This window comes from Pelodiscus sinensis, chromosome 3 (genome assembly GCF_052426305.1).
Source record: "Pelodiscus sinensis isolate ZL-2025 chromosome 3, ASM5242630v1, whole genome shotgun sequence".
Classification (NCBI taxonomy): domain Eukaryota; kingdom Metazoa; phylum Chordata; order Testudines; family Trionychidae; genus Pelodiscus; species Pelodiscus sinensis.
In genome coordinates this window covers 171,388,664-171,412,719 of record NC_143054.1, presented here as the reverse complement: position 1 = coordinate 171,412,719, position 24,056 = coordinate 171,388,664, and the positions used below count along the sequence as shown (strand labels likewise).

Sequence of the window (24,056 nt, the reverse complement as noted above, 5' to 3'; positions counted from 1 at the left end):
CTGTGCCACTGTAATAAATTAACTTCAATAGTCAATATATTCCAAGTTTAAAGACCTATTTATAAACTGTAATAGTTGGATGGATTGCGAGCTAGAATCAAGGTAGTGTGCTGGACTCGGTACTGTGGTCTTTTATCTTTGGAAGTCTGTATTCAAATCCTGACTTTGGTCACAAATGCAAATACATCTTGTGACTTTAGGGTGGTCTCTAGTGAACTTTTCTGCGTAGCAAAACTCACCACAGAACTTGGCACAGATGAGTGAGAATATGGAAAGAAATTGGTAGTCTCATCTCAAAAGACATCCAGGACTTATAAAGAGACGAGCTATATCATCAGACTTGCGATTAAGCTTATACAGAGCTGTTCACCCTTCTGTCATGAATACCAATGCAATCTTAACAATATTTCATATAGAAAGCAAAACTGCGTATATGGTTAACACTCTTGCAGTAGGGAGAGCACTCTGTTGTAAAGCTCTTCATTTAGGCTAGTTTTAGATCTATTCAAAAGTAGACTTAATGGGGGCCTGGATCAGATTGATAAACACTAGTTTTGTGTAATTCCTAAAAAACAAAAGTTTTGACCTCTATTGCAATCTTTGCAGTTGCAATAGGTAACTTACAAGCACTCTCACAGAAACTATGCTTATATCTTCATGCATAAGAAAAAAAGTAAACAGGGTTTTTGAGGTATTGTTTTCTTTTACTTCATTGAAAACAGGAAATAAATCAGTCTTTTCCTAATGTTTAGGTATCACAAGTTCAAAATGAATGGAAAAATAAATCAATTTCCCCATTACATTTTTTAAAATTGTTTTAGAATACCTCTAAAATCACCGTAAAATAAGTTCTGTTTTTCATTCTGCCTGATTTGTAGTACTTCTTTTCATAATTGTCTTGAAAATAGTAATAGCATAAAGCGTTCATGAATTTATTATATGTAATGCAACATGCATCAATTCAGCTGTGTTTTTTTTCTAATCCATAGCCACACAGTCTCATCAGTGGTATTCTTGGGGTCCCCCTAATATGCAGTGTAGATTGTGTGCATCTTGCTGGATTTATTGGAAGAAATATGGTGGACTGAAAATGCCCACACAGACAGAAGAAGAGAAACTATCTCCCTGCCAAACTACAGAGGTAGGATTATGTAGGCAAATGTTTCAGATAGAAATGTGACACATTTCTCAGAAGTGACTGTGATTATGAATGTATTATGTAATGTTTCTTGTGCGTGTGTGGAAAAACAACATTTTATACTTGATGTGGCATTGAGTTAATATTTCTTCAGGTTTGACTGTGCTCAGTGCTTTACAAAGCATAAAGTGAGACATATAGTGTTACTGGCCCATATGTATGATTAGAGTCTAAAGCAGCAGGACAGCAGACATTTACTCCTTTGTATAAAGTCACTCCCTTGCAAAGTCCATCCCACTATACTCAGTAGAACCCAAGTGAAGTCACATCTGAGCAGAGTTCCAACACAAGATTTATGCATTCCTGAAGTCTCATTTTGAAATCTTATTTGTGGTGCATAGGCATTGAGTTGTCTTTCTGCAGAGGTGAATTTTGTCCTCCAGTTTTTCTTGTGAGTAGGATCCTGTATAAACAAATGTCCTACTTCATGCATCTTTGGTGCATGACCAGTGTTACCGTATCAAACAAATGTTGTAGGTCTCTATAGAAAGCCAAAACCCCAGTGTGTTTATCTGACATTACATATTTCTATGATTAGAGTTCTCCAAATTTTGTGTGAATTTTGTGTGGTTATTTCTGATGCTTAAATACAAGAGAAATGACCTACTATGTTTACTCTTCAGTTATGTGGGAAATATGCTAATTTCTTCATTTCTCTTTCAATATTTGTCGTTTTTGTAAAGAATTTTAGATTTTTTGTTATATTTCACTATTGGTAATGGGATTTTTGGTAGCTGTATGAAACTGTTGTAGTTGTTTTGTTTCATTTTAGTTGTGTGTATTTTATGATTTTTTTTGCAGGATTCCCGTATTAGAACTCATATGTCACGCCAGGCTACACAGGGTACACCAGTCCGTAACACTGGTAGTCCAAAGTCTGCAGTGAAAACGCGACAAGCTTTCTTCCTTCACACAACATGTTTGACAAAACTTGCCCGTCAAGTCTGCAAAAATACCCTCCGGTTGCGGCAGGCAGCAAGACGTCCATTTGTCCCTATTAACTGTGCTGCCATTAGGGCAGAATGTAAGATGTTTTTAAATTCCTAGTTTAATGTGCTATGCTTCCAACCATTTTCTGTCTTTCATTTTATTTTCTTTTTCAATAAACATTTCTTGTCTACCACACTTTTGTTTTATTGTTTTCCCCAAAAGCTAAGTTTACATTTGTCCAGTGTATCACCAAAAAATTAGACAAAGTATGTCTGTTGAGGAGAGTTATCAAGCAAGTGTTATGTATGAAATGAAAATTGAAAAAGGAATATTGCAAATGAATTAAGAGTGTTATCTTCTCATTCATTTATATCACATACTGTCATAAAAGTTTTTGCTATTATAGCAAATACTATATGAAACTGGTGTGCATATTTTGTAATACAGACACCATATTTCCTACCACATATGGTGAAATAAGAGTTTGCTTTTAAGGAATTTATATTTTGTTTTTCACAACTAAAGGTACAGGGTTAGATTCTGCTACCCTGACAAAATTTGATTTCAGTGGGACTATTACAGGAGTCAGATACTGCTCATAGCATAAATAAGGATGGCAGAATTTATGCCTTTCTATGTCCACTTAATATTTTTAAGGTCTAAAGGTCATGATGGCCACACTTACTGTTTCACTGAAGTTTTGCTTCTTTCATCCATTCTTAAATTTTAGTTTTATGCATATTTCCATACTGTTTTGTGATTTTTGCTCTGTTCTTTTAAAACAAAAACATATAGATCCTTCCTACATTAGTAACTTAATGAAACATATGTAGCCTGGGTGAACTTAAATACCCTTTTGGGGTAAAATGTGAGAAATCATTGAGAAATATTACAATGAAAAGGTAGTAACTTAATAGCTTCTGTATTCTCCTGTGTGTTTAGAGTCCAATGCAACATCCATTGTAGTTATTGGATATTTCATTGGGCTTTTGATTGGATTTTAAATGTATAATTTAATGAAGATACCACCTTACTTTCTCAGCTTCCATGGGTTAGTATCTTCAAAGCTCCCATTTGGTGCACCAATATGGAATACACTACCACATCCACTCCCTTAACATCAGATCTAGCAAAAAAAGAGTTAATAAGATTAGGTCAGCCATGCTGACACATTGTTACTTACATTATGTTTGAAGATACATTTTTCTGAGAATTAGAATTGATTTTGTAAGGATAATTACTGGATTAAGGCAAAAGTAAGGTGTGATGGGGTGGATCACAGAATTCCCCTTGAGATTGTCACCTGGGGTGCAGATAAAGCGACTGAACCCACTTACCTGTGCTCTGGTGCATCCCGGTACCCTGTCCTGCTGAGCCAGAAGTGATGGTTTCCTCTAGCCAAGAAACAGAGTTGGGGTAACACAACACAGACAGTGAGCCAGCTCAGTTCTGGGAGAGCTCAGCTATAAAGCCATTGGCAACACCCAGAAATGTAACCCTCATAGGGGACCAAACCCCCAAATAAATCCGTGTTACTCTGTATACAAATTTTACACACAAAAAAATCATGAGGGCAGAAAACTCATAAGAGTACCAAAATGGGTTCCAGCATCAGGTGGACTGGACACATGTCTTGGTAGGATCAACCACAGTTTGGGCTTACAGGAAAAACAAAACCATTCATAGGTTTTTTACTTGATCACCAAGCCATCAAGTTATTATATTACATTTCCTTGTTCTATTTTCCACACTTCTCATGATTTTCCAGATCCCTAATATATCCTCTCACCCTTTAGTCATTTATTTCCCAAGCTGAAAAGTCCTAATCTTTTTAATCTCTCTGCATATGGAAGCTGTTCCTTATCACTAATTATTTCTGTTGCTCTTTCTGTACCTTTTCCAAATCCAGTATATCTTTTTTTAGATGGGGTGACCAGATCTGCATGCAGTATTCAAGATGTGAACATACCATGACTTCAGACAGAAAATATCATGTTGCTTCTATATAAAATCTATTCCTTTCCTAAGGATGCACATTATTCTGTTAGCTTTTTAGATTATCACTGCACATTGAGCAAATGCTTTCAGAGAACTATCCACAATGATTCTAAGATCTCTTTCTTGAGTGGTAACAGCTATTTTAGACCCTGTCTTTTTTGTATGTATAGTTGGGATTATATTTTCCCATGTGCATTACTTTGCATTTATCAACATGAAATTCCATCTTCCTTGTGTTGTCCAGTCACTCAGTTTTGTGAGATCCCGTTGTGATTCTTAGCAGTCAGGTTTGGACTTAACTATTTTCAGTAATTTTGTAGCATCTGCAAATTTTGCCACCTCAGTGTTTACCCCTTTTTCATGATCATTTATGAATAAATAGAACAGCAGTGGTACAAATGCAGACCCCTGGAGTACACCACAATTTATTCCTTCTCTTGTTTTCCTATCTTTTAAGTGGAGTATCTGGCAATGTTTTCATGATCATCTAAGGATCCTTCAGTAACTTGAATGACAAACCTTTTGTTATTTTAGCACCCTACCTTCCTCTGTTTATAAACAAACTCCCTTCCTCAGTGGCAAAGCTGGAAGCAGCATAAACTTTGTTGCAGTTAGCAGCTGTCTCTGGAGCTAGGATGTGTGCTTTAAGCAAATCTCAAGTATGAAATCCAGGAGTTCAAACTTTTGGGGGGCTACAGACTCCTCCTCCCCATCCTCCACCCACCTTAAATAGTACCTTGAAAGAAAGCCTGGTGAGGGAGAAATTAGCCGTAAAATTGGATTCACTTTTAATAGAGCATCTTGATTCTTTATCCTTCCTTGTTCTGATTTTATCTCCCAATTTGTGGCTTTAACAGGAGCTGTAAAATTTCTTGTTGGTTGAGGAAACAAAACAGTTCATCTGACTGTTAATCATCATCCTACAAGGGACATTACTTTATACACAATTCTGATTTTTAAAACAAAGCAAATGAAAAGCAGAGCTTCTATCACACTAGTAGTGCTTTGAGTGCCTCATCTTTAGTTTTTTGATTGAAAAAGTCATTAGAAATTAAAATCGTGACCAGGAAGATCTTTTTTTGTAAACACTGACATTAGTTTTTGTTTCTATTTGAAGGAAAAATCACATCTACATTGTGCCTATTGTATTCTGCTACCCCAGTTGGCCCTGGAATAGATTAAATTCCTCCACAGTAACTGTTGATTTTTTTAAAAAGCCTAAAAAGCCATCAAACCATTTGATAAAGTGTGACTCAAAGAGTATGTGTGTATATTTCTCCAACAATATCTTCTGTGCATAACAATGCATTGTATTCCTCATCCACAAATTGCTTGTCCATGGAACTGTCTTGCACAGCATTAAATCTTATCAATAATAAATAGCCCATATAATTTTCAGTTGCTACAAAATCTGAGTTTCTTGAGTTGTATGTTCTTCCTTCGAGTGATATAGGTGTGTTTCTCTGTTATAGTGCAGTTAATTGATTCTTCTTCAAGAGATATCCCTCTGGGTGCTCCATATCAGGGTGTTGGTCACCACACCAAGGATTGGAGTCTTCAGAGCAGTGTCTCTTGGGACGTGCATGCACAGATCCTAAGCCGTGCACTCCAAGTGTGCTGACGCTGTGCATGCGTGAATCCTCCTCCTCCCCTCCCTCCCCCCCAGTTCCTTCTCTACTGGACAGACAGAGCTCTGCAGTATTCCTGACTTTGTTCCGTATGGTTAGATAAGTAACCCTGTTTTTCATCTTTCTCTTAGTCAGTTATTTAATAGTTCTTCCCTATTAAAAAAACAAACAATCAAACTTCTCCATTCCCTCCCCTCCACCCCCACCAGTTAGCTAGTAGTTAGTTTTAGCATTGCACCTCGTTCACCAGGATTTAAAAGCTGCTCTTCATGAATGACCCCATTCCAGTGTCAGACCAAACTCACAATGTGTCCACTGCCTCAGGGAGGCACACGTCTCTCAAAAGTGCTGCCATTCCTCAAAATTGAAATCAAGAGCCCACTGTGACAAAGACCTTTGACTCAAACTTATATTTCTAGAAAAATTGCTATTCCTTGTTTCTAACCCAGGGCAAGACTCCGAAACATTTCAGGCACGTAGAGATAAAAAAGTGAAAAAGTGAGCCTCCTCTCTTCCACAGAACTCAATAGCAGCGAAAAAGGGCTCACCAACTTCAGTGCTGAGAACAGCTGCAGCTCTGCACCTCAGTACTTATGAAACACCTGACATCTCCAGCACCACTAGGACCATGACGAGACCAGGTGTACAGAAAAGCTGTGCCGAGGCTGCAGGCTTTAAGTTGCCTGCTTCACATAGATCATCACCACCAGGCACCGAGGATGCCTTATCGGCACCACAGGTACTTCTAGGGCCGAGCACAACGCCAGAAGTGGTCACCAGTGCCGTAATGGCACCGACAACATCACTGGCTCGCTTGGTGCCAAGATTACATCCGGCACCACAAGTTGCTTCAGTACAGTCGACGACAGCACCAGCAATACCCGTACCACAGTATATGCAGCACAGAGACTTGCTCGTTTCTGCTACATTCAACTCGCCTTTCCTTGCTACTGACTGCTTCACGGGCATCCTGGCGCCGCAACAAACACTTTCTCCAGAACAATTCTCAAATGACAACGAGGATGATAATATGGATATGGATTTTTCTCTGCAGAACTTTCCCCCTATGGATCACTCCATGTGTTCCACCAGAACCCATACACCAGACATAGAAACATGCCGCCATGGGGCACATCTAGACTACCTTTGGCTTCTGAAAGAAGATATGCTAATTTGGCATGAATTTGCATATCTTCTTGGGATCCCTTTTTCGGAAGAGGTTGTTCAAAAAAAAAAAAGTTGTTTAGACAGGAGAGGGGGGGTTGCGCAACCTCCCCTCCCCTTTTTCAAAAGAATCCTTATTCCTCGAAAAATGAGATTTACAGGGTTCTTTTGAAAAAGGGGAAAGTTTGCTTGAAAAACCCCATCTAGACTGCTTTTTTTTTTTTTTTTCCAAAAAAGCCTCTTCCGAAAAAGGGATCTGAAGAAGATATGCAAATTCATGCCACATTTGCATATGTTCTTTCAGAGGTCGAGGATAGTCTAGACGTGCCCCTGGTATGGAAACCCATGGATGCCCTACCCACAGTGGCAGTATTGGAATTTATGGCACTCGCCTCACAGATACAGGCATACTAAGAAGCATGCCATGATACTGCAACACTTTTCTCCAGCACAATCACCATTACCTCAACACCAATGGGTCATAGAGGATACCCACAAAAATGACCCATCTCCAGATACATCCCCAGATACAAAAACATGTTCCTTGCCCAATGAAACTGTCATGCCTCCTCTGCCTACTACCGCCAACGACTTCTCATATTTTCAAGACCTCTTCAAGCGGGTCTCTGTGGAACTCCACATCCCATTTCAAGAGAACACAGAGAACCAACATGAACTTACAGACACCTTACAATCTGTAACATCTTCCAAAATAGGCTTACCTATCAACACTATCCCAGACAAGATCAGGAGCAAAAACACCACAATAGAAATAGATCACAGTGACATCGCCAACCCTCCAATATCATACAACAATTACAACAGCCTTATAAGCAAATTTGAGATGTATGTCAAGGGCTTGGAAAATCACTTGCCTACTTCAATGCCACCGTGCTATCACAAACTCAACACCACATCCTCCCATTCTATCAACGCTGGTTGATAACATCAGATAGATGGGTGCTTCAGATAATCAAACCTGGATACGCTATTCCCTTTACGTCCGTACCCTCTTCACACCCCTTTACCCATCCCTCTTCAAGAACCACTCTTATGGGACTCTTCTCCAACAAGAGGTACAACATCTCCTACATCTGGAAGCAATAGAGACAGTTCCCCCACAGTTCATGGGGAAAAGTTTTTGTTCTCATTATTTCCTCACTGAGAAGAAATCGGGAGGATGACCGCCTATATTAGACTTGAGAGCATTGAATAAATACGTGTGGAAACAAAGATTCAAAATGGTGACAATTGCTACCATTATCCCAGCGTTGGAACAGGGTGACTCATCCCTCAACTTTCAGGATGCTTATTTTCACATTTCTATTCCTCCAGCTCATAGACGTTTTCTTCAATTTGTTCTAGGTTCAAAACACTACCAATACAAGGTTCTATCCTTCAGCCTACCTACTGCTCTGAGGGTATTTTTCAAAGTATTAACTGTTGTCACTGCTTTCTTAAAAAAGCAAAATATTATTTGCCTCTTCAGAATGTGCTCCAAACTCGACTCTCATCACAGTACATCTGCCACGATGCACATTTTCAAAAGTCTCGGCCTGGAAATAAACAAAACAAAGTCTACTTTATTCCCAACACAGAAAATACAATTCATAGGGACTCATCTGGATTTCACATTAGCTATCGCATCTCTTCTCACAGAAAGATTCCACAAAATAGGGAAACAAATACACAGATTACAGTCCAGCACCGAAGTTATGGCTCATGATTGTCTCCAGTTACTGGGACACGTGACTTCATGCAATTTTGAAGTAACACACACATGCCTATACAAGCGATGCCTGCATGTTTGGCTCAGATGGGTGTACAAACCCAACATATATCCACTATCCAAATCCCTATCTGTCCCCACAACAGTGAAGCAATCCCTCCTCTGAGAATCTCTGTTCTGGGGTCCCATTCCTTGCACCAGAGCAATCTATTACCATAACTATAGATGCCTCCGTCGTGGTGTGGTGAGCACACTTGCAACACCATATGGCTCAAGGAATGTGATCCAACGCAGAGAACAACCTCATATAAACTTTCCAGAACTTAAAGACACATGGTGTTTATGTGAATAATTCCTTCCCTTTATTGCCAACAATCATGTCAGAATATACACAGACGATGTGGCAGCTATGTTTTATATAAATTGGCAGGGCGGAGCCCGAATACATGCACTATGTACGGAATCCATGACCCTCGGAAACTGGTGCATAAAACACAGACTAAAAATCACAGCCTTTTATATTCCAGGCAATCTCTGCATTTCAGTGAACACTCAGCAGAGCACTTGCCACCGAACACGAATGGCAAATCAACCAGGACATCTTATCATGGATCTTCCTCCTGTGAGGACACTCCCGCTCCTCCCCCCAGAGATCTCTTTGCCACTCAAGCCAACGGGAAGCATCATCTCTTCTGCTCCAGAGCAGGGATGGGGAAAGAATCCATGGGTGATGCCTTCCTAATCAGATGGTCCACTCGCTTCCTGTACATGTTTCCTCCCATACCTCTCCTACACAAAGTCGTACACAAAGCGAGAACAGACAACACCAGAGTGATGCTCGACAGCTCCATTATGGCCATGACAACCCTGGTTTCCCTTCCTAACCAGAATGTCACACACTCTACCAAACCCCCTACCTCAAACTTCAGATCTCCTCTTCCAACTGGGAATCTAAAGAAGCTACCCCAACCTTCATATGGTGCATCTCAGGGCATGGTACCTCAATGATTTTCTGTACGAGAATTAGAATGTTCAGAACTTGTACAACGGGTATTATTCCATAGTAGGGCCAAGAATACCTGCAAAACATCCATTTTTGAGTGCAAGTCCCAGTCTTTTTAATCTCTCTTCATATGGACTCGTTCCAAACCCCTAATCATTTTTGTTGCCCTTTTCTGAATCTTTTCCCATGCCAATATATCTTTTTGAGATGAGGCGACCACATCTGTACACAGTATTCAAGATGTGGATGTACCATGGCTTTATATAGAGGCAATAAGATATTTTCTGTCTTATTTGCTACCCTTTTTTAAATGATTCCTAACATTCTATTTTCTTTTTTGACTGCCGCTGCACATTGAGTGGATGTTTTCAGGGAACTATCCACAATGACTCCAAGATCTCTCTCTTGAATAGGTGTATCCAAGTTAGTCCCCATCATATTGTGTATATATAGTTGGGATTATTTTTTCCAATGTGCATTACTTTACATTTATCAACATTAAATTTCATTTGCCATTTTGTTGCCCAATCACTTAGTTTGGTGAGATCTTTTGAAGCTCTTCATAGTCTGATTTGGTCTTAACTATCTTGAGCAGTTTGATATCATCTGTAAATTTTGCCACCTCACTGTCTACCCCTTTTTTTAGATTAGTATTTCTGAAAGTGCTCTGTAAAACCACTTTGAGAAACACGTCAACTGGCCTCCCAGGTTTGTTTATTTGCTGGCGCTGTGACCATGGAGTCTCGCGGCTCCAATTGGTTCCATTTCACTCTTTGCAGCCAAGCGGAACAGCGGGAAGTGGTGCCCATGGTGCCAGTGAACAAACAAACTGGAGCGGCCAGTTAACATGTTTCTCAAAGTGGTTTTGTGGAGCACTTTCAGAAACACTGCTCTACATCATTTAGAAATCAGTTGAATAGGATTGGTCCCAGGATCCCCAATAGTTACCTCTCTCCATTCTGAAAACTTACCATTTATTCCTATCCCTTATTTCCTGTCTTTTAACCAGTTATCAATCCATGAAAGGACCTTCCCTCTTATCCCATGACAACTTACTTTACTTAAGAGCTTTTAGTGAGGGACCTTGTCAAAAGCTTTCAGGAAATCTAAGTATACGATATCCACTGAATCCCCCTTGTTCACATATTTGTTGACCCCCCCTCAAAGAACTCTAGCAGATTAATAAGGCATGATTTCCCTTTACAGAAATCATAGAACACTGGAACTGGAAGGGACATTGAGAGGTCATCAAGTCCAGTCCCCTGCCCTTAAGGCAGAACCAAGTACTGTCTTAGACCATCCCTGATAGATGTTTATCTAACCTGCTCTTAAATATCTCTAGAAATGGAGATTCCACAACTTCTCTAGGCAATTTATTCTAGTGTTTAACCACCCTGATAGTTAGGAAGTTTTTCCTAATGTTCAACCTAAACCTTCCTTGCTGAAGTCAAGGAGAACAATTTTTATCCTTCCACCTTGTGACACTCTTTTGGATACTTGAAAACTGCTAGCATGTCCCTTCTCAATCTTCTCTTTTCTAAACAAACCCAATTATTTCAGTCTTCTCTCATAGCTCATGTTCTCTAGACCTTTAATCATTCTTCTTGCTCTTCTCTGGATCTTTTCCAATTTCTCCACATCTTTCTTGAAATATGGTGCCCAGAACTGGACACAATACTCCAACTGAAGCCTAATCAGTACAGAGTAGAGCGGAAGAATGACTTCTCGTGTCTTGCTCACAACACTGTTAATGCATCCCAGAATCATGTTTGATTTTTTTTTTGCAACAGCATCAGACTGTTGATTCATATTTAGCTTGTGTACCACTATGACCCCGAGATCTCTTTCTGTAGTACTTCTTCCTAGACAGTCACTTCCCATTCTGTATGTGTGAAACTGATTGTTCCTTCCGAAGTGGAGTACTTTGCATTTTTCCTTCTTAAACTTCATCCTATTTACCCGAGAGCCTTTCTCCACAATATGGCAGCACCGGGGCGCCTCCGTTGGCCCCAGATTTCCCCCCCCCCCTCCGGGAGGGTAGGGCTTGGTGAGGAGAGTCACTCACATTGGGACCGGAGTGTGGACAGAAGGGAGCCACCTTTCACCCATTGTGCACCACATGTTCATGGGGAATCCGGTGCTAAATCATTTATAGATGACCTGAGATTGAAAGGGAGTCGGATTCAGGTCCCCGAATCCACAGTAGCAGAGAAGGGTGCTGTGAAGCATCCAGTGCGGTAACACAACCAATTCCAGAGGAGCCAGTGGGAGCCCCAGGGAGAGTTCTTTTTTCTTTGTGAAGGGCAGGGCACCCTGGAATGAGTTCATCCCGAGAGTGGTGCCCGAGTCTTGGAAAGCATCACGGTTCCAGCGGTGTCGGATGAGCTCTTGCTGGTCCTTGAAAATCCGGGGGAGATGGTGTAAATCTCGCGCCGGGCTTTACCCATATCTGCGACATGTCTCCAAAGTGAAGAGGCTCTGGCATGTTGGAATAATGTAGGTAAGGGAAATTGTCAAGCCAGATCTGTAACTTTGGGATAAAGATTAGCTCTAAGGGCTGAGTTGGTCAGGCTGAGGTTCAAAGTGGGGCTGGGTGCAAGCTGTGGCTAGACAAGGTGCCGCCCTCTCCTGGGGGTGGGGGGCAGTGGCAAATCTGGACACTTGCTGGGCCCTTCCTGTGGATTGCCTCAGCTGTGGTGGGTGTTGCTGGCCCCTCCCGCTCTGTGGGGCCAGCAGGGCACTGGTGTTCCACCTTGGCCAGCACCTAGCAGCTGACTTAGAACTGGTGCAGACCAGGGGAATTCAACTGTTTTAATTAATTAAACTCTTTTGTTGAGTTTAATCTTTGGAATTGTTTGGAATGGCCACAGAATTTAGATGTGCATATATGTAAGAAATTACAATAGAAAAAAATATGCATTGCACAAAAGTGATCCTTAAAGGCTTCTGTCTATGATGTGCGGAGGTCAACCAGCACCTGTTAGGATCAAGGTCTAAATCAGCAACTTACTATTGTGTCCCAGGGCTGCATTTGTCTTTGAAGAGATTGCCCCCTCTGTTCTGCTTTTACCTCCTCACCTCTGCTTTCTGTTCTAAGGCACTGCAGGAGTTCATGGCCCTGTAGACTTCAGGGACTGATGTAGGCCAAGAGAAGCCAGAAGTCAAAGAAAATGCCTTTATCTCCTCTTTTTCCTACCATCAATCTTCTTATTGAGGAGCTTGGCCAGCTCTGTGAGCAAAGTGAGTTTCACCCTCATCCCAGACAGGACTAGTTACCTCCTTCCTCTCTCAGAGTAGGAAAGAAACCAGGCAGGATTATAAAGATTGAATCCACTAGGTTCTTGCCACCAGCTATGTGCCACCATACCCTGATGTCCAGGTTATTGTTCCCAGCTTCCACTGCAGGTTGCCTAGCCCACCTCACCACCTCCATCTCCTGTCCCCAGGAGCTGGTGAGTGAGACAGCATCCAGGTTCTGAAGAACAAGAAGGCAATAAGAGGCCTCTTCCCTCCTGGCCTCAGTTCTGTGAAGGCATATGAGTAAGCATCAGTCCAAATTCATCCTGGTGTCACTGCTACATGTAAATGTGGTTATTTCCTTTTGTGGCAATATTACTACCTCAGAGAGACTTTTACTTCAAAAGTGGCCTCTTCACTATACAGGCTAGTCACCTGAAGTCAAACGAGACAGGCATCTCCTCAGTTCATCCCTCCTTTAGATGTCAAAGCTCTCAGTTGGCCAACAAAAGTAAATAAACAAGTGTCAGACTGACACCCAAAGTGCGTCTGCATGCATTCTCAAACAGTGCTACTGTGGGTAAATGCTATTGAAGTATTTTAAAAATGTCATAGTGTAAAGGCATCTCATTGAAAAAGACTGTGAGATACGAATCTGTGTCATGTAAAAATGTGGGGGTTTGAGCCTTGAGATGCTCAGGAAAATCAATTCTCTTAGTCCTACCTGGGAAATGTTATGGAAAGTGTAACCTATTCAGAGTCATTAGAAAAGCTGATTTACAATCCTGACTCCTACAGAAAAAAAATAGGTCATATGACATAGATTTTGATACCAGATAGAACTGTGAGATATGGTCAGTTGAAGCAGTACAACAGATGAAAATATCTCTGCAAGTGGTAACTAGAACAAGGGGAAGGTGTGGTGGTGAATTTTGTAGGTGAGGAAAGGTCTCATCTGCCCTTATTTTCCTTAGAGCTGTCTGCATAACTCTCAACCAGCCCTACCTAGAGCTCCACTCCTGATTGCTGGTAGTTTTTTTCAGTTTGGTAGCAAATAGCTGTTTATACCTTTGGTCACTGGACATTATCAAGAGGAAGTACCCTACGTAGGTGTGCATGGAACAGCTTTGGCCCATTTCCAATTTCAAGCAGCCCATGGAAATGCCAGGTTATGAATGAAATCATCCATCGCCTGCTTCAGAAGGGAGCATTAAAACCTATTTCCCATCCTATTTCTAGCAACAGAATATCAGGAACAAACAGCGGGACTATGCCTAAAACAACTGAATAAGCTCCTAAAGGAGGCTTATTGCCACGTTTCCATTTGACCATCTCACAGACATCTAAGTTCTGCATATGAATAGCAGCTTCCTTGCGCCCCAACGTCAGTCATTACTGTTTGATCTGAAAATGCCACTAGGATCTTCTCCAGGGTCATGGTAATACTAATATTAGCTTTATGAAAGAAGGAAATTCACTTTTGTCTTTTCCTTAACAATTTTTCTGATCAGCAGTCTGGATAAGAGAGCAAACTACAAGCAACATACAGAGTTGTACGGTTTTTGTAATATCTTGGATTCATGATGCATATTGTGCCCGGGAAATCAGACATAGGCCTGGTCTGGGGACGAATGCTATTAAATTTAAGTTCTCCTTCTCAGAAGATTGTTAACATAAAGAGAACTCCCCAAAAAGAAAGTAAGTGGTGTCTAGGTATTACTGGATTAATTATTGCATTAATAAACAGAATAATCCTTATGTCAGATGCTAGCTGGAGATAACTGATTGAGTTCATTCAGGTCACTATTCAACCCAGGAAATGGGTTCCCAAAAGTGAGAATGCAGCATCCATCACCTAGAACGTGATTCTTGCAGCATTGTTCCTACAAGGCATAACAAAATGGTCATGACAATGAACTCTGATGGGCTTTTCATAAGTAAACTAAGGACAACATAATCAGTTGCACCCCAGTGTAAGATGGAGGAGATATATAGCATATATAGCATGTCTACTCCATGCTAGGTGTGTGCACAAGCTGCATGTATTGTTACTGGAGATTTTTCCCTACATTGTATAAGTTGGGCCGGCTCTAGCATCCTCTGGAGCTGCATGCTTATGCGCAAGAGTAAGAGGCACCACCAGCTGCACACCCTCTCAGTTCCTTCTTACCACCTGTAACAGTTTCTGGAATGAAGCTTCTTGCTTCAGCAACGCTTCTTCCAAGTGGTTTTCAGGTTTTCCATGTTCATAGTTATCATAGTGTAGTGTATATAGATTCCAGTAGTTTCTGGGCTCATCTAGACTACGCTAGAGTGTCAAAAGAGGATATGCAATGGGAATTTGCATATCTTCTTCCGATCTCACTTTCCAAAGCAGAGCTTTCTAAAGTGAAAGTAGTTGAGACGAGTCTTTTTTTGATGAACCCCTCCCCCCCTTGTCGAAAAGCCACGTAAACCTCATTTTTTGAGGAAGTCCATGTCTGGTGCTAAGGAAGAAGAACAAGCAGCAGTGCAACAAGCGAGGGCACTCATCAGCACAGAAGAGAGGCAAGTGGGGAGAAGGCAATTTAGTGAGACCCATGCTGAGCCACTCTTATTCACCCGGATGTGTGTCAGCACTGTTGACTCTACTAAGGGTATTGATTCTGGTGTGAGATCCTCCAATGACACTAGACAACCACTGTGGTGCCAATGGACTGACACTACCATCAACTCTGGGCACTTTTCAGGCTTCTATGAATGTTCTCTCTCTTCTAGTCCTGCTATTTCTACTGGTGCACCCGCTAACTCCATCATCCAGAAGCAGGAGGGAACAGGGTGCATCAGGTGCTTTCCCAGCCCCAGGGCCACCAGCAAGTGCCACCTGATTTCCAGCATGCCACTGGTCCCTGGAACTCCAGCACCATATGGAGGTGGAAGCAAGTATAGCTCCACTGTGGCTTCCAAGAAAAGAATCCTAAGTCAGAAGGGCAACTTTACGTACTGCCAAAAACCTGCCATCGGTGCAGTCTACCTGCCACTAAGTATCAGGCTGGTTCCTTGGTGGGCACCTGGCCCATGCAGTGGCCCTACTGGAACCCCTGGAAGTTTACCTAACTAGTAAGTCCATTTACATTTATTTCTTCTAACTAATAATGTCCTCAGATCTGTTCTGACAAATTATCTAGAATGGAGACAGAAATTGATATCCACGATTTGGGTTGCTTTCATTAACTTTTCAGGCATTGTCGTATGAGAAATGTCTGTGCTTTTTCCTCCAAGTTGTTTAACATGAGCTGTGATTTAGGACAATATCCTGGCTTTGGAAACTCTTGACTGGAGGACATTTAAGGAGGTGCAGTATTTCCCTGCTAATCAATGACTGACAAGTCTGGTTCTGCCACAAGCATGCCAAAGTACCGGATCTGGGGAGCTTATTACTAGGAGAATAGAGATGTTCCTATCCTGTGCACATGTACAGCAATGTGGTTATGCTGCATTTAGACAGCTGAGAGCAGAATGTATGCAATTTAGCAATACATGTGAATAATAACTATAAATGTTACCACATTTGAATAGCCAAATATACAGCTTTAAATAACAAAAGGTCTGTATCTGGTTCTTTGTGTTGTGGATTGCTTCAATAATATGTACAATCTGCTTCATTTTTGTTTCTAAAAGATCAGTACTCGATATTGATTTGTCTGCCTTTCTGAGAGGATAAAGCATATGCTGTACACTTACAAAAGTATTGCTAATTAATTCAGATGAGGCTTCCCATCAGATAGAATAATGCATTTCATAGAATCATAGAATAATAGGACTGGAAGGGACCTCAAGAGGTCATCGAGTCCAGCCCCCCGCCCTCAAGGCAGGACCAAGCTCCGTCTACACCATCCCTGACAGATGTCTATCTAACCTGTTCTTAAATATCTCCAGAGAGGGAGATTCCACCACCTCCCTTGGCAATTTATTCCAATATTTGACCACCCTGACAGTTAGGAATTTTTTCCTAATGTCCAATCTAAACCTCCCCTGCTGCACTTTAAGCCCATTACTCCTTGTCCTGTCCTCAGAAACCAAGAGGAACAAATTTTCTCCTTCCTCCTTGTGACACCCTTTTAGATATTTGAAAACCGCTATCATGTTCCCCCTTAATCATCTTTTTTCCAAACTAAACAAGCCCAGTTCATGAAGCCTGGCTTCATAGGTCATGTTCTCTAAACCTTTAATCATTCTTGTTGCTCTTCTCTGTACCCTTTCCAGTTTCTCCACATCTTTCTTGAAATGTGGCGCCCAGAACTTGACACAGTACTCCAGCTGAGGCCTAACTAGTGCAGAGTAGAGCGGCAGAATGACTTCACAAGTTTTGCTTACAACACACCTGTTGATACAACCTAGAATCATATTTGCTTTTTTTGCAACAGCATCACACTGTTGACTCATATTCAACTTGTGGTCCACTATGACCCCTAGATCCCTTTCCGCCATGCTCCTTCCTAGACAGTCGCTTCCCATCTTGTATGTATGGAACTGATTGTTCCTTCCTAAGTGGAGCACTTTGCATTTCTCTTTATTAAACCTCATCCTGTTTACCTCTGACCATTTCTCTAACTTGCTAAGGTCATTTTGAATTATGTCCCTATCCTCCAAAGAAGTTGCAACCCCACCCAGTTTGGTATCATCTGCAAACTTAATAAGTGTACTCTCTATCCCAATATCTACATCATTGATGAAGATATTGAACAGTCAGAGATCACTGATCTGGGCAAACTCCAGCTGTCCAGTCAAGAGGCAGAATCAGTTTATACCCAGGCATAGCTTTCCCTTTGTCCTTTCATGGTCAAACAGTGCTATTATTCAGACACTTCGCCAAAGGATTAATGCCCACAAAACAGATATCAGACAAGATCACAAAGAGAAAACAGTTTCTTGCCACTTTAACCAGAAAGGACACTCTCTAAATGACTTAGCCACCTGCATTCTGCTACGAAGACCTTTTACATCTGCACTTGAAAGGGAATCCTCTGAACTGTCATTCATGTTAAAATTCGACACTTACCAACAAGGACTTAACAAGTCTTTGAACTTTCTCACCCATTACCAAGACAGTTTCCCCAATTATCACCTGTAATACCATTAACTCACAAACATCCCACTCTCCCTACCTTTAATATCAGCAATTCACAGACACTTACCTTCCTTCCTCCCCCTTCCCACCCCCCCCCTCCCGCATCCCCCTTCTGTTCTGCAATGTGATTTGTCCTTTTCATATTTGTTCATTTTTTTTAAATTGTATCCTTTGGTATATATGGTTGTGACTACTTTCTTCCACTATTTGATCTGAGGAAGTGGGTCTGGCCCACGAAAGCTCATCATCTAATAAACCATCTTGTTAGTCTTTAAAGTGCTACATTGTCCTGCATTTTGCTTCAACTACCCCAGACTAACACGGCTACATTTCTATCACTATTATTCCTGAGTGCCATGTTCCCAAGCAAGCTAACTGCCTCTACTCCTCGTGAACAATAGTCTGGTCTGGCCAACCAAGATTCCAAGATTTACCCCTTGATTCCTGGAGTTACATTTGAGTCAGAAAAGGAGTAATAACCCCTTAAGAAAATAGTAGCTAGATTTTGTACATAAGCATGTAAGGGAAAGAGTATGATGAATGTAAGGTACTGAGAGGGTGCAAGAAGCAGCAAATTTGCTACTGAAGAGAAAAAGTGAAGGGCTGCTTGCAAGAAGAATAGGAATAGGGATGAGCAGCTGGCTTAAGAATCTAACCAGTTGTAGTGGTGGAATGTCATTAATATGTGAATGATTGGCTGAGACAAAGCACAAAAATAATCCAAAGGGTTATAATTATCCAAATCCAACTAATCCAAAGTCTTTGACATTTAATATGCAGTGTCTAAAACCTTCAGTGATCAATCCATAACTGGGTTCTAAAGATGTGTGGGAGACATCAGAGTAAGGAGGCAAAATTGCAACCAAAGAAGGCAAAGAAAGAGGACAGATTGGATTGCTTGCTTTAGTGAAAAAAGTTTAAAAGAATTGGAAAGGGCAGTATTTGACCTGTAAGGATCTGAACCATTTACTTAAACTCGGTGATTCTCCAGCTGAAGAGCTTACAATACACTACATGATCAGGAGGCTTTTCCCATTTGATCAAAAGGCTTAGGAGTTGAGGCCACTGTGTGTTATAGTGACTGTTACTGCCCTTTTTGCTGTTTTCTTGGTATTGGGTGAAAATTCAAGGGAATTTAAGTGGACACTGATTAGAGAGCTCTGGGTTTGTTTTTTGCGGCAAGAAAGAAGACACATTCAGAGAGAGGAGATGTATGTCTGGGTTCATTGGTCCTGAGAATGTCAGTCTCCATTTTTAATATAAATTTCAGCTCAAGAAGGTCCTTCTTAAATTCCTGCCTCAACTGTTGTATGCGATTAGTAGGTTCTATAAAACAGTTGCTGGTTTCCACCCTAAAGGTGGCTGTTTGTCAGTGAGTGGAAGTGTAGTTTGCCTGTTACTTAAATTTGTAAAGCACATTGGAATCCTTGTATCAGCTGATTTTGATAACATTCTTCACTCATTGGAGATTTGTAATATGTGGAGGAGTCTGTTACTGGAGATGAATGGTTTTCACATCCCAAAAGAATTTTCCAGATTTTGAACATTTTCCTGCCCCAGATTGGGAGGAAAAGGTGACATCTTGAAAAATTTTATAAACGCATAATCCAAAAATAAGTGTGTGGCTCTGGTACCTCTAATGTTTTGCTTCAGTTTTCAACTGTTTACTATTTTTATTCTCTTTTAAAAGTATAAATAAACTGACATTTTGAAATGTACATTTATTTTAAAAAAAATTTAAAAGAATTTTTTGTTTGTTTTCTCTAAACAGGACACTTCAACAATTTTGAATCTGTTTTTTTCAAACATTTTTAAATTGTGAAATTTGCCAAAAATGACTTTCTCATAGAAATAGTTTTGGTTTTGAAGCACGGGCAATTTCTCATGACAAAAATAGTGCTTTGGAAAATTCCTCACCTCCTCTACTTGTTAGCTATTATCAAATCAGACATCACCCCTTTTGTCAGCAGAGGCCTTTCTGAAGATGCTATTAAACATTAAGTAACCCAGTAGGATCCTGATCTCAGGATATCAAGATGCTACTGTAATAAATAATAATCTGTATATTTTAGAGTGCATCTATCTGTCTATCTGGGAGTCTGTTTGTTCAAGAACTCCTCAGAGCTAGGGCCACCAAATGTGGTATTCAGCTTCCTATTTTGCTAACTTTAAGCAAGATAAGGGTTTGGTTGTGTCAGGAGAACCGGAAGATCCAGGAAAAGGGACCCTGGTGGCCAAGGCAGGGATGGGAAGAGAAAAGGACCCTGGTGGTCAGGGGGAGCTAAGAATGGGGGGAGAGAAAAGGCCCATGCTGGATGGGACACCCCGCCCCCACCCCCTCCCCGAGTGCTAAGCAAAGAGCATAAAGGAAAGACTGAGGATCAAAGTCTTTCTTCATGGGCAGAAAAAATATATCAAATCACAGGTCTTCCATGGGTAAAGATTCAATATGAATACGAATAGAAGAAAATCGCAAGAGCTAATCTGTTCTTACTCTGGCTAGAAATAAAAATCATGCTCTCTATATTATTTTTGTTGAAACTAAAATTTAGAGTTTTAACTGTTGATGCTGTGGAGATTCATAACAATAGGTGTTTTTGACAGTAGACGTGATCAGTCATTATACAATCTTAACATATAGGCATTAGCTATGTCTCTCCAACATGTGAGCTTGTCAGATTTCATAAACTAGCAGACTGAACTTGGTCAGTGCTTGGATGGGAGGCCTCTAGGAAAAACAAAGAAATCATGTTTGTAATTTAGTTGATGGCACTCTTCTTTGAATCAGAATTGAACCAGTGGTCCAGCGTGATTCACGAGGGCAGTGTTGGGAGCAGACTGTGCTGCTGGAAATGCTGCTTTTCAGATGACATATAAAACCAAAATCTTGACCGCTTCTTGTTAAGCGTCCTGTAGTACGTTTCACAAGAGTAGGGACAGCTGCTCTGATATTGCTCTATTTCCAATGTAAATAACAGTTGCATTCTATCTATTTAAGGTTTTGTCACTTTCATTGGATAAAGTATTTTCTTCATTTCCTATCCTTGATTTATTGTCTTGGTAGAGTGAAATGGCTCCTATATGTGATTTGTAATTCTGTGATAAGATCAGGTGCTTCTGTGCAATGTAACATAAATAATTTGGTGAATAATGATGAGTGATTATGTATAATCACACCCCCAACCCATTTCAACACCATTGTTGACTTTATATTACCAGTGCCATTGGAATAGTTGGTTTTCAGATGTTATGTGTGTTTTTCCAGTGCAAGGATTAAAATTTATATTACAGCCAAAATGTTCAAATCCTGGTATCCTAAATCGATAGTGTCTCACCTAAAAAAAAAAAAAAAAAAAAGTCCTAATGTTTACATATGAGAAATCCAAATACTGTACCCTCCTTTAGACATTTTTGAAAATTTTTGTTTTTACTTCTAAAGAGAAGAGGGCCTTATTCTCTTCACATGATTGACTCTTTACCATGTTCTGCAGTACAAAAGGAGCCTTAGTGTAAATGTGTTAGTTTTGTTTATGTATCTCAATTTGCAATACTGTACTATTTTTTTTCAAACGCTACAAACACAACAATATCTACACACACAGTAATAAGTTATACTTCTTTTACATGGGAGTTAAAGGCCACTGCTTTTTAAGTGCTTTTGAATGAAAGAAGAAATCTCCTTACTTAACATGCCAACTTCTTGACTGTTTCGTTCTTTGAAATGGCAACAAGGAGGCTTTTCGTACACTGTGTTTTCCAATTCTGTTTAAATGAGTAGATCTGTTTAATGAACAATTTCACCTACCTTATTTTTCTTACATTTGTTTGTGAAATCCATATATTTCTCACAGTAAGGTTTGAATGTCCAAAAAGTCCAGAAACCCTAAATGATCTTTTTCCTTAAAGAATGACCCCCTGACAATGGCACCAACTCTAACTGAGCAGTGAGTGTTTGCATAAGATAAATATATAAAGAGATATAAAGATAAGAGGTTTCTGCTGAGTATTTCAGCTGTTATTTGTAACAGTGAATAGAATGAATTGAAAACTACATTTTGAGGAAATTTACAATAAGAATTAAAGGTAAACTTTGCCACTGCACATTGAGAAACCAATTTCTTGGTAGCATTGCTGTATCCTTTTAGAAAATTGGATAGGTTGCAGCATCAGCACCAGAAAGTGGATTCCATTGTATCACAAACATATTTCTTGTAGACTACCCTATAGTTCAGTTGGTTAGTTTAAAATGCTTTTCTTAAGACTATTGTTAGGAGACTGAATGTGAATGAGACACAGATGAAAACCTTTTATATTACTGTGACAACTTTCCTTGTGCAGAGTGAGGTTAGAAATATAACTGCAAAGGTGGTGTAGATACAAGTTTCTGTAACTACTAATGAGGGGGTTTTATTCTGAACTTGACAGAATTTTTTCATAACAGTTATCATGAAATATTTATTACCAGGATTTGTGGCTTAGTTTTATTTTTAATATTATAATTTAATGGGGTTTTATCAAACATCTGACTTCAGGGGAACTTTAATGTTAATCCTATTGAACCATAAATCTCTCTCTCTTCCAGTGGGAAAGACAAGACTATTACCATAAATAGTAATAAAAACTCCTATAAGCATAAGTCCCAAACCTGCAAAGACTTATGCACGTGCTTATCAGAGAAGGGGTGAAACCCTGGTTCCATCCACTATGGGTTTCCCATTGGTTTTAATGGAGCCATGATTGTATGCTGGCAATAATCCCAATTATTTTTCTGAGACTACTGCTAAGGCTTGGTCAAATACTACTACTGAGACTTGACCAGTGATATCAAATGGGAGTTTTGCAATTAAGTGTATGAAGTTAAGTACATGTTGTAGGTTCGACTTCCCTTGCAAACTTCAAAAGGCCAAATATGCCATTAAATATTGACTGATTTCTCTGAGCGCCCCAACAGCCCTATTCCTGGCTCCTTCCCTACTTCCTGACAAGGAACAGGTAAGCATTTTTTTTTAAAGAAGGGCATTAAACATCGTCAGTAATAACTGCTTTTTATAAATTTTGGGGGGGTTGAGTTCAGTATTTTCCATAGCTTAACCAGAAATCAGTGACTCAGAAACAGAGGAGCAGGGAGTCAGCAGCATATGACTATCTTGTGAGAGGCAATAATATTTTGACCGTTTTAGGAAAAGGCTGTTCGGCTGCAGCCACTGACTCTCTGTGGTGGTCAAATAGTATGACAGCAGTACTGGAGTTAGGCTGTGTTTCAGACCTATGTCTGCAGTCTGGCACAGGACTTAGGTTTTACAGACAATCTGAAGGTTATCTCATGGATTATTTTGCAATGGCTGCTTCCCCTCCCCAGAGTAAAAATATCTACTGTATGGAGAAAAATTTCTTCTCTCATTTAAAATACCTCAAATGTAACAGTTTTAAGTTACTTAATAAAGTTCACTGAGTTAGTCTTAATGCATTTTTTTCACTGAAAAGAACACTTGTAGTTTAATAGAAAGTGTTCTGTGTACTTGGCTTTTAGAGTATTTGTGCTCTTGAGCCTTTGAGATTCCCAGGTATCAATTGTCTAATGAAACTTGCAGTAGGAGTCAAAGAATTTCATTTCTCCGTGTATGCTGCTTAATATATTTTTACCATGATGCAGATTTTAGTAGCCTGTTTGTTCAAAAATGATTGTGAACTTACCTTTATGAAAAATCAAAGTTTGAAAATAAAGGCTGTGGCTATTGTTGTTCTTCTCCTGGCAAAATGCCATGCACATTTTTCATCATATTGCAGGGATCTTGCATATGAAATTACAATTTTCTGGAAAGTGCAATTTCACCTTTCTTTTTCTTAAAGATAAATTGATCCACATTGCACTCCTGAACATGAGGGTGTTTGTGTGTGTTCATCATTTTGTGCTGGGATAAAATGCATAAGAAGGAATTCTTTATTTGAAAAAACTAGAGACAAGGCAGAGGCAAACTAGAGACTGGCTAAATATTTCAATGTTGGCATTCAATGCTCAAAGACTTATTTTTAGCCAATTGGATCACACATGTAGGTGT

The 24,056-nt window shown here is 40.1% G+C and overlaps 1 protein-coding gene across 1 annotated transcript in view; it reads left to right on the top strand.

Annotated features, from left to right (window-relative positions):
- Nucleotides 1-24,056, top strand: part of MTA3 (metastasis associated 1 family member 3) — a 183,950-nt gene that overhangs the window by 140,873 nt on the left and 19,021 nt on the right. Inside the window, exons 13-14 of the mRNA XM_006133984.3 lie at nt 990-1,141; nt 2,000-2,222. Coding sequence (XP_006134046.2) covers nt 990-1,141; nt 2,000-2,222 — 375 coding nt within the window. The remainder of the gene's footprint in view (nt 1-989; nt 1,142-1,999; nt 2,223-24,056) is intronic.